Raw genomic sequence first — 12,376 nt, 5'->3', positions numbered from 1 at the left:
TTATGTTATTCAAATTTTGATGGCTCTAGGTACCATAGTTTTAACACAATGCAAGAAACGTGCATACATTTATGCAGATTCTTCATTATTTAATTTCTTTAAGTATAACACCGGGTGATAATATTTAGTGGCAACAATTTGAAAAGTGATACATTGTTTATAGTAATTTAATTTAAATGCCAAAATGAAATCAATAGGCCTTCTGGGCTAATGCCCTATTGGGCTAAAAATAAATGCACAAATTTAGAAATTTATATATAAATACAACATGGTCTTAGTATTCTACTTACAATACATATACTATGCAGACTATGTACTATGGCCATAGTAAGGGGCTAACCTATTGTAATGAGCAACTCCAGGTTTAGAATTTGATGACTACAGATTCGAACCATGATGTCACTCATCCTGACGTGGAAAGACCTTTCCAAGGTGACTGTAGTTTAAAAAGAGAGTCCTTTCTGTAGAATCAAATTCCATAACCACACTTTGCCACCTTTGCTGAATCGATATCCTGCCAGTCTAGTGTCGTATTGAGTCTTGATTTTCTCCGTATCCAAGCTGACTCCCTCTCATGAAAAATTCTGCAACACTCCAAACCATGCCTAGAGATCTTGAATGTACTCCTCAGGCAATTAAGGCACATTCAGAGGGCGACCAAACAACAAAACACAAGGCAGACCGAAGGTCCCAACCAAACAGCATCTGGGATGGGGCATAGCCAACATCTCACTGTGATAAGACAGTAAGAACGGACGTAACTTCTGGTCTCAGTCCCGTTGATTTTATGAAAGCATCAGCAAGAGGTTATCAAAGATGGTGCGATTAAACTTCTAAGCCATGCCATCTGACTGTGGATGTAAAAATGTTGTTTGGGTTTAGTCAATACTGAGTAGTTTACAGAGTTCTTGAGAGAGGAAAAAAAACAGATAAAATTGTCCTTGATCGGAATGTAACTGAAGAGGCACTGCAAACCTGGAAATACAATGCTGTATAATTATTACCTCTGTTACCTTGACAGCCTCTTACCGATCAGCGATAGTGACTGATCAGTGATAGGATATACTTCAGAAAACTTGTAATTAGGATTGTAATTAATGACAATTAGGATGTATTAATTTGTCGCCACTGATTTGCATATCGTGGCAGAGGTACCTGGACATCGAAGGCGGTGTGTTCAAAAGACGCTCGTACATTATAAGATTGCAGCTTCCCTCAGTTACGTTTCTTCTGTGCTTTCTGGCCCATACACGCATTGAAAGATTGCCACCACAGTTGCATATCAGCCCTTGCATTACTCCAATAGAAGCACTCTCAAACTCTATGCAAACTATAGAACTAGGACTATAGATCGAAATGTCCTGCCAGGTAGATTTCTTATTTAAGGATTCCAATAAGTCAATTATGGGTTTGATGTCGCTGTCTTCCAATTAGTTTTTCCTGACATTTTTGCCACTCCATAACACTGAGTCAGACGATGTTGAAGTTGTAATTTGACGTGCAACAAGATTAACCATGTCATATTTTGTTTTGACCCTGGGACAATGTCAACAGATTTCTGGGCAGCGTTGCCCGGACAGGGTGCGGGCATTTCCGTCTGATGATCGTTTCCAATGGCGAATAGTGATGTCATATTCCTGCAGTCTCTGTATCCATCTGACTATTTGGCCTTTGGGATAGTGATGCATGAACTGTGAGGAGCAGGAATTATCTGCCATACAGATGATGATGGAAAACTTATTGTCACAGATGTTTAAGCCATCTTCAGTTTGTTAAATGCATCTCTCATATTCTTTTGTCCACAAGAACTTTTGTTAGCCCTCTGTCAGTCTGTGAAGGGCTCTTGTAATGGAAGAAAAGTCCTTCACAAATCTTCTATAGTTGGTGCAAAGCTCCAGGAAACTTCTCAGTTAATGGATATTTTGGGGGAATCTCCAATCTTTGACATTTTTTCTGCATCCATACTCATAACTTCGGCAGAGAGGACATGTCCAAAGTAAGTCACTTCCTGTCTGACCAATTTACATTTGGCAGGACAATTTTAGACTGGCTTCCTTCAATTTCTGAAATACTTTCCTAATATTTTCTAAATGCTCTTCAAAACTCTTCCTGATGATAATGACATAACTCAGGTACATCAGACAGGCTTTATAAGAAAAATCTCTCAATACGGTCCCCATAAAGCATTCAAATGCGGATGGGGAGGATTCTGGGAGCATTTAATGAGAAGCATTAAAGAACCTCTAAAGAAAATCTCAGGCAGCATTACTGCCTCTCAAAGAGCTCTCTACAATATTAACTGAAATTGAGTGTGTGTTAAATAAGAGACTATTAACTTATGAGAGCAATGAGCTCGGTGAACACCACTCTCTCATACCTTCATAGATTTCACTTCCAGGATGTGTTACCATTAACTTTCTTGAGCATTTTTAGAAATTTTCAACAAGGTATCAGACAAATTATTTTAAACAGATGGAAGCTTTACCAAGCCAAGCTCTTAAAACTAACATCGATCAAGTGGAAAGAGCAATATTTGCTACAGCTCAGAAATGTTCGTAACTTAGCTAATCCTTCAACTTAGTATAACCTTAAGATGGGAGACATTGTGTTAGTAGAAGGACCAAAACAATCTAAGGTACTGTGGGATATGGGAGTAGTTGAAGAAGTAATTGTGGAACAAGATCGACATATACGAGTGTGCATCGTTCCCACACCAAATGAACAATTCAAAAGAGCTGCCTAGCTTTTATATCCATTTGAAATTTAACTTAGGATGTTGGATGTCATTTTTGAGCATTTAATATTGTTTATATTATTGATTACCATATACTGTTCATTTAATTATAGTGCATTATTTTTATTTTTGATGTACGTTACTATATGATATCCCCTAATATAAGTTCTACTATTTAGCATTAAGCTATGTTAATGTTGCTGTGTAAATTTTGTGTACTCCTTAACATGAGTACAGATGGGGATTATATGGAAATTGTTTAAAAAAGAGGGCACTGCTTCACTCAATGGGTTTTCACACGGCTGCGAGAATCACCTCAGCAATTGTGATTATATTTTTTGACACGTTGTGAGAGAAGTACTTTTTTTTTAAAATTAAACGAAGTAATAATGTTTAAGTTGTAAATATTTCAGTAAATATATTTAGCAAATGTATCTCAATCTTGTCACTGAAGAATGATAAGATTTAATTTTCTGCACTTGAAGTTGCATCTGAATTATTTAAACCACCAAAAGATTCAAATTCAGGCTAGATTCAGATTAGGTTTTGCATCAAAAGTCATAGGCTACTTGCCGACTTTGGCAGAAACATTTATTTGGTATCTGTACATCTATTTCAATAGTATATTTAGTGCCATCTACATTTTTTTAAACATTTTTTTATTTTCCATACTATACGCACACATTTCTAAGCTTTTTGCATTTGTCTCTGTAAACAGTGATCAGTTTCCATTAATGAAGAAATGAGAGAATTACATAAACTTAGCAGCATTTACAACCTCAATACCAAAATCCTAAAATGAGATGGATTAGAGAAGGTACGATGGCTTTAAGCAAGCCATATTGCACTCTACAGATGCAAAAATCTAAGCTCGAGATTTCACTAAAGATGATGGAAATCATAGTCTGAGGTCCATTGCAAGGCTAAAATACTGAAATTAAGTTCTCACAGGAGAAGACATAATCTACAGTCACACTGATGAAAATATCTGAAATGAAAAGTTGTCAGGAAGGATACTATACTCATCATCTGGATTGCCACATAAATACTTTATGACTTCATGCAATGCCACATAAATACTTTTTGGCAACACGATGCATTTCCTCGTCAATACTTTTTCACAGCTTTTCAATGGACTGTGAATAATATGAAAATACCTATGTAACAACAATTTTTTTTTTTTTTTTTTCATTTAGCCTCAGCATAAATTTTTTAAACACATTTTAAGTACACACCTACTTTTAAAATACAACAGTCAAACAATAAAACATGCTGTAGATAGTTAACCTACCTTCAAAACAAATGTTATAATAATATCTGTAGGCCCCATAGGCCCATGACCAACCTATGCTCTTTTCATCATCAAAAGTCTTGTTTATGACATATTCATCATAATCAAAGAGCTAAAAAAAAGTATTAAACTACATAAATAGTTATACTAAAATAAAAGAGAAGAAAGATAATCTTAAATCATTATCAAAATAACATTTTATATAATTAACAACAAAAGACAGATTTTTTTGACTAAAAATAATTTTGCACACTCAGAAATAATACACTATGATGAATTGTTTAATAACACAGCAAAACATCTCTTCCATATCATCTCCAAGAAATACCTTTATTTTGTTTTGCTACTCCCAGTCTTGCAATTTAAATATATAACTTATTCACATCTATTTATATCTTATTTAAGATCATACTCTAACTTAATTTCTTTCTTTCATGCTTCACCCTAATAAATATGCAGCTTTAAATAATTTGTTCAAATCTAAGCTTTAAAATTTTCCTCATTTAAATACTGAAAAGGTGAGGGAAAAACTGAATTCATACTATTTCTTTACATCAACAATTCTTTAAATGAAATATACCATTCTTTTAACTGATGTTTAAGAAGTAAAGAATCATGACCACTTGGCTTTGCATACAAATAGACAACACCTCTTCCAGTCTTTTCAATAAAATATGTAATCTATTGTAGTGGTCTCATATTGGTGGCAGTGAAGCAATTTTATGTTGCTCACGAGTACATTTCAAATAGGTATCTATTGTAAAAACAGTGTTACAAAAATTTCAAGATATTTAAAGTGTCAATTTATATTATTTTCATTACTATCAAAAATAAACATGACTAATGTAGCAGAAAATTTATATATGGAGCTACATAATTTACAATGTGACATAACGCTTATTCAAAGATTTGAAGATACAGATTTTATAATCTTTTATTCACACTTATCAAAAAATATATCAGCTCACTTACAAATTTTTGCACTAAGAATAATTGCTTTCCTCGAGAACACATTTATAAATGAAGAAGCTTTTTTTCACAGTTAAAAATTAATAAGAAAAGAACCTGATTGAATGATGAGCATCTACAATCCATGATAAAGATAATATCTAGTAATTTCTCTCCAAACTACAAACCTTATCAGTATCAAAATACCTAGAAGAATCAAGCTGTATTAAGAATAAGAAGTTTATTATTGCCTACATAGAAATATATGTCTTTTTATTAATGCACTAAAGAACATTTTAGTAAATAATAGAAATAGACAAACTGTTATTATTTATACTCAAGTTTTTTCGCACTTGAAAAATTTTCTCTCAAAACTTAAATTATTTTTATATTTTTTATTTTTAGTTTAAATTAAAGTAAGTTATTTAATGACGGCATATACCACTGGTGGCTCATACGCCAATGGTTCATCTGATGGCATTAACCACTGGTGTCTTACATGCAAATGGTTCATCTGGCGACATGTACCACTGGTGGCTCACATCAGCTATAATTTTATAAAACAATTTTGTAGATGAAAAAAACTTCATGTGGTTAAAAATAATTTTTTTGTTGAAAAATTGAAAAGCTGATTTTTACAGGTAGACTATAACAGAATTAATGCATTTACATATCTATTTGTTTTGGGAGGGTTAAAACATTTTTTCACCTTCGCAAAATCAGCAAAACATTATAACCTTTTTCGTTTATTTGCAGCTATGTTTCTACCTCATTGAGCAGATTAGGATTTATGACATTTGCGGCATCGTTTCCACAACTTTCTCGCAGTTCTGGAATGCTTCTCAAGAAAATGTGTAGTTCTTCTTTTGGATGTTTGTATTTTTGTAGCTATTTCCTCCAGGAGCCGATGAATAACATTTAATCTAAATTTTAAAATATTAAAATGCTCATTACCCCACCTCTTAAGAATATACCATGCATTGACAACTGATGTTGGGCAAATCAATTCTATGATAAATTTTCTATACCACTTACAGTTTGTGTAAGGAATTGTAATATGATGCAATTTGATTGGATATATCAACACCTTTTTTTTTTTTTTTCACATTATTCTAGTCAAAAATAGCATCAGGTTTTCGTTTGCCAGTTGTTCCTTCAATCATAGTACAAGTATGATTGTTGCAAGTAGTTAACATGCAAGCTGACCATTTGTCTGTCTATTTAAAAAATTTAACTCCTTTAGGATATTTAGCACTCACAATGTCACCTTGTTTTTGTTTTCATTTTTCTTCTGCCTGTACAAATTTTCTGTTCACTTTTACAGTATCACATAAATTCGTTGATTTATCTAAACGTTCTTCAGCTAAAGGCATTGTCATCCAGTAGCGTCATATAGCAAAATCTGCGCTATCCTCAATGTGTTAAACATGCTAGGATTATTTGAAATAAATGTCAGTCTGAAAATTTAACAATTAGCTGTCCATATATACTGAAGAGCCAAAATATTTAATATATATAATATTACCTCCTCAATAACGCATTACGCGATCTTTGACTCGCAAAACAGCAGCAAATTGCCTTTGAATGGATGCCACAAGTTTTTGGTAGACGACTGGAGACAGGTTGTACCAAATGTCTAAGCAGCAGTCACACAAATTCGAGATATTCCGACATGGTGGTGTTTGACCTCTGAGCTGCCACATTATGGAATCCCAAATGTGCTCTTTTGGATCAAGTGAAGGTGGCCAGGACAGTAATTAGAATTCATCCTTGTGCTCCTTGAACCACTCCAGCACAATTTTAGCCCTGTTACATGGGACATTATCAGGCTGGAAGATTCCACTTCCAGTTGGGAAGACAGAGGCCATGTAAAGACGCAACTGATCCATAGTTATGTTCAGATAGTATACAGCTTTCATTGTCTGTGCTACCACAACTAAGGGTCAAAGAGCCACCCATGAGAACGACCCTGAAAACATATTAGTCCAAAGTCTTTAATCTGGACTTCGGCGATTCCGGATTTTAGATCATCAGTTTAAATCTGGTAAGATGGCATGCAGAAATTATAAAATTAAAAATATGAAACCGTAATTTATGAAATAAAGAGCAATTATGATCTAAAGGGTATCAAAATTTACAAAAAAAAGCTTAATATTTATTTGTTTCCTTTATTAAACATTTCTTTCAACACGCGCATGCGTAAAGCATGCATTACACATAGTCGAAATTAGAAAATTGCAACCAGAAAACTATTTGATGTGTATTCGTGATATTCATAATGACGAGGAATTTGATTTAAATCATATCAAAGACGGAGTACATCGAGATGAAATACTACATTTAGTAAGGATTTATAAAGGATTTATAATCTGAATAAAATAAAAACATCTGCCCTAAAGATAAGGATAGTGCTGACAGATCAACTTCCAGTTCATTGCGCGCCGCGAAGCCCCCCCCCCCCCCCCGCGCAGAGCAGCGTGAAATTGATAAACAGATTTCGGAATGGTTAGAGAAACAAAGGATATGCCTTTATCCATTTTTTGCAGCAATTCTACTTTCTGTTTAATGGACTTCGAAACATACTTTCGCTTTGTAGATCCTTTACATATTAGTAAATATATATCGGAAATTCTATTTGACATAATCGAAAGTTCAAGCTTACTTTTATAAAATTGCTCAAACAGTCTGCAAAAAATAATAAGCCGGTCCCAATTCGAAGATTAAGGAACAACGCAATCTGCAACATTAACTGAAATAGATAATTAGATAATTTTAGCTTAGCTTATACCGTCCGTTACACATTAAACGTGCATGCATAAACGTATTATGTACATGCGTAGACGCATGCACAGAAAGCTTGTAGCTTTGAGGTCCGGATTATAGATAATTCCATATTATGGATGTCCGGATTAAAGACTTTTGACTGTACTGCCAACACTAGCTTATGTATCATATGACCTGCTGTACAGGCAGGAGCAACTACTCACCAGGAAAATGGCATACCCTGGCATAACCCTCGTTGTGATGAACGGGAAATCGTGATTCATCTGACCAGGCAATTATCTTCCACTTATCGATGGTTCAGTCTCAATGTTTCCAGGCCCACTGTAAGCATAGCTGACAATGACACCCTGTCCATATAACAGTATTCCAAAATATAACCAACAAAATTGTCTTGCAGGTACCAAACTTTAGATTTCAGACAAAAACATAAATTTGCATTCTTCCTCACGCAATGTTGTTATTGTTTTGATAATAATTTAATAAGCAAAATTTAAAATATTTTTAATTTTGTTAAAAAAAATTTAAATTTTGTAGGAAAAAAAAATCTTGTCTGTTAGCTCTTTTTAGATTAGGCATTCAACTTGTGAGTGATTTGAGTTTGAGATCACTGATCTAATGTATACTTAAAGTAAGAGATGGCTTTCTTTCCTCTAAATCATTCATTCAGTGGTTTTGATTTATTCACAGAATTTTAAAAGAAAAAACATAAAAACTTCAGTGGTTTAAACAACCTGATTTCAAAAATTTTGTATAGAACATAAATCCTGAATGAATCAAAGAAAAAATCCTAGATAAATTGTGATGTAATATTACATTAGTTTTTATCTTTTGATACAAAAAAAATTAAGGAAACAATGAAAACTTTGCTGTTTATAGATAATATCAGTCCTCATCTTTCTACATAAGAACACAGACACTGTATTTTCCCCATTAAATATCATATCTATGCATCAATGGATTTAAGAAATTTATCAGTTATCAGGGACTGTCTGATAAATAGGTGTGCAATGGTCTCCAACCTTAGGGATCCAGAAAGTAAAAAATGGAAACATCTTTAAAAGAGATTCAATTGTGCTTGTATATTTAGCCCAATTAACACCACATTTGCTGATTTTTTACATTCCCCCTTTGGCATTAACTAAATCATCATTTTGTGCCCAGATAAGAAGCAAGTACTGCTTATTTAATATTGTTTATTTAGTTTTGAAATAGATAATAACATAGTGCAAATTAAATTATACTGACTAAAATAATAAACTGCTTCTTACCATGTTTAAACTGGAATGGAAAATAACCACGGAAAAAATCCCAAGTATCTGTACAATAATAAAATAATTAAGAAATGATTTTAAAATTAACATAAAAATTACTGTAATCAATACAAATAAGCTATAAACACAATTTAAACTTCAGGTATGCATGATGTACAACATATAAATAAAATACATTACAGTCAAAAGTTGTTAATCCGGACTCCTCGGGACTTTGGCGATTCCGGATTATCGATTTTTCCGGATTATAGATCCGGATTATGTTTAGATCTGGTAAGATGGCATGCAGAAATTATAAAATTAAAAATATGAAACCGTAATTTATGAAATAAAGATCAATTATGATCTAAAGGGTATCAAAATTTACAAAAAAGAAAGCTTAATATTTATTTGTTTACTTTATTAAACATTTCTTTCAATGTAAGTTATTCAAGTTGCTTCGTTTTATGTAATAATACTTTCTCTTTATGTAATAATACTTTAATTCTATAAACAGACATAATTTCTTCTTCAATTACAAAGTTCCGCTGTTCAAGTCCTATAATTGCTGTGTCGAGAATACCGACTAATTTGTCAATCGAAATTTTTTCGTTTTCAATAACCTCTGTGTCACTTTTTTCATTATCGGAAGCGAATTATAATGACAAGGAATTTGATTTAAATCATATCAAAGACGGAGCACATCGAGATGAAATACTACATTTAGTAATGAATTGTAAGCCGAATAAAATAAAAATATCTGCCCTGAAGATAAGGATGGTGCTGACAGATCAACTTCCAATTCATTCCGCGGTTCATTGTGCGGCCCAATTCATTTTGGAATGGTTAGAGAAATGAAGGATATGCCTTTATCCATTTTTTGCAGCAACTCCACTTTTGGTTTAATGGACTTCGAAACATACTTTCGCTTTGTAGATCCTTTACATATTAGTAAATATATTGTTACGAATTCGGTACTTAAAAAGCTAATGTTAGTTCAATTATAAATTAATTGGTTTTATTTCCCACGCAGTGCAGCGCGTGACGAATATTAAAAGAAGAAAGCTAAGCCGTAAAATTAAAAATACAAGAGCGCGTGATTTTAAAAGCTTATAAAAGGAGGAAAACATCTCAGTTCGTAGTAGTTGCTTAGTTTGTTGTTTAGAAAACTGCTCTTGTTGATTGTAGCGAATTCGCGGATTAGCTTTCTTTAGCTGTTTTGAATTATGTTCTATTGGACATTTGAGTAGTTAAAAGATAACTACTGTGAGATATTGTAATACTGCATGATAATTTGAGAAAATTTAAGCATTTTTGTTGTGATAATAATAAATTTTTGTTCATTTTTCATCGGACTTGTGCATTCATTTCATAACGAACCCGTACGCACGCAACAATATATTGGAAATTCTATTTGACATAATCGAAAGTTCAAGCTTACTTTTATAAAATTGCTCTAACAGTCTGCTAAACATAATAAGCCGGATCCAATTCGAAGATTAAGGAACAATGCAATCTGCAACATTAACTGAATTAGATAATTGTAGCTTAGCTTATACCATCCGTTATACATTAAATGTGCATGCATAAACGTATTATGCGCATGCTTATTCGCAGCCGTAAAGGTCTTATGCGCATGCGTCAACGGGACGCACGTGCAGAATGTTTGTAGCTTTGAGGTCCGGATTATGTGTGTCTGAATTAATGACTTTTGACTGTATAATGATAGTATCAAAATTCACAATTGGAAATTCATTTTAAATAAGCCTTGGGTACTCTTCTGTTATTGTTGAACGGATTCAGAATTGTACAGGTATGTATGTATATATGTGCATATATGTGTGTGTGCATACACTCATATACACATCACATATGTACATAATTTATATGTCTGCATGTATATATATATACAGTATAAAGTCTTTAATCCGGACTCGTCGGGACTTCGGCTATTCCGGATTATAGATCATCAGTTTAAATCTGGTAAGATGGCATGCAGAAATTATAAAATTAAAAATATGAAGCTGTAAATTATGAAATAAAGAACAATTATGATATAAAGGGTATCAAAATTTTAAAAAAATAGCTTAAAATTTTTTGTTTACTTTAAAAACCTTTACTTTTTTTTTGTTTACTTTTTTTTGTTTACCTTATTAACCATTTCTTTCAATGTAAGTTGTTTAACTTGCTTCGTTTTATGTGCTGATACTTTCTCTTTAATTCTATAAACAAACATAATTTCTTTTTCAGTTACAAAGTTCCGCTGTTCCTGTAATTGCTGTGCCGATAATACCGACTAACTTGTCAATCGAAATTTTTTCATTTTCACTAACCTCTCTGTCACTTTCTTCATGCCTTTATCCATTTTTGTGAGCAATTCCACTTTTTGTTTGATGGACATGAAAACATGCTTTTGCTTGGTCAATCCTTTGGCAGCTCCAGAATTAGAAACTCTTTTTGACGTAATCAAAAGTTCAAGCTTACTTTTTATAAAATTGCTCTAACAGTCTGCAAAAAATAATAAGCCGGATCCAATTAGAAGATTAAGGAACAACGCAATCTGCAACATTAACTGAAATAGATAATTAGATAATTTTAGCCTAGCTTATACCATCCGTTATACTTACAAACTTAGTTATACTAAACACGCATGCGTAAACATATTATGCACATGCATAAACGCATATGCGCATGTGTAAACATATTATGTGCTTTGTAAAATATAATTCTTTCTTCCCAGAAATATTGAACACTTAAGGTTGAAAGATCATTCATGTTAACTAGACAAGAAAATGTACAGTCAGTAAATAGACAGAGCAAACATAAAATGCATGGGAAATGAATATATCAAAATAAATATGAAAGCATACTGCTTTGCTGTTAACTTATGACTGCTTATGTGGCAGTGTTTTTTTATCTTAGGATATAATAATGCTCCCAAAATTCATTCAAAGATAATACATTCAGTCAGGAAAATTTAACAAAAATTACTCAATTAGCTGTCATTAATCGCTTCACTAACAATCTTGCATAAGGGTTGGGTAGATTACACAGGCAGATAATCCTGATACTAGCAGTTCCAACATGGCATATTCCAACACAGCTGTGTGCTCAGTAGCAATGCTTGCAGTGGTGTTATGGCTAGAATGTATTGAAGTCGTAAAATGGTTGACAAATAATTTCGGTTTGGATTCAGTGACCAACATTCATGACGGAGGAGGCCTGACTAATACTAGAATCATGGCACTGCAAAATAGCACTTTGACAACGTCTTGAAACATGCTGTGCTGTCGGTAGGGAATATTTCTCAGCAGTAATGCTTATCTGTTTATTGTGAAGGTCTCTAGAAAACTTCTGCAATGCATCAAC

At 33.1% G+C, this 12,376-nt stretch overlaps 1 protein-coding gene across 5 annotated transcripts in view; it reads right to left on the bottom strand.

Moving 5' to 3' along the window:
- Positions 1–12,376, bottom strand: part of LOC118188043 (stimulator of interferon genes protein 3-like) — a 52,731-nt gene that overhangs the window by 24,481 nt on the left and 15,874 nt on the right. For 3 of the 5 annotated variants that reach the window (XM_085813983.1, XM_085813985.1, XM_085813986.1), the window contains exons 3-4: positions 9,026–9,073; positions 4,026–4,137 (exon numbers count right to left, since the gene is read on the bottom strand). In XM_085813983.1, the coding sequence (XP_085670109.1) occupies positions 4,026–4,137; positions 9,026–9,073 (160 nt within the window). The remainder of the gene's footprint in view (positions 1–4,025; positions 4,138–9,025; positions 9,074–12,376) is intronic. The other 2 variants (XM_035358390.2, XM_085813984.1) reach the window with 1 other exon arrangement.

This window comes from Stegodyphus dumicola, chromosome 3 (assembly GCF_044657685.1).
Source record: "Stegodyphus dumicola isolate Sdum_Otavi_A_Nest chromosome 3, ASM4465768v1".
Taxonomy (NCBI): Eukaryota; Metazoa; Arthropoda; class Arachnida; order Araneae; family Eresidae; genus Stegodyphus; species Stegodyphus dumicola.
This window is presented reverse-complemented; position numbering and strand designations above follow the sequence as displayed.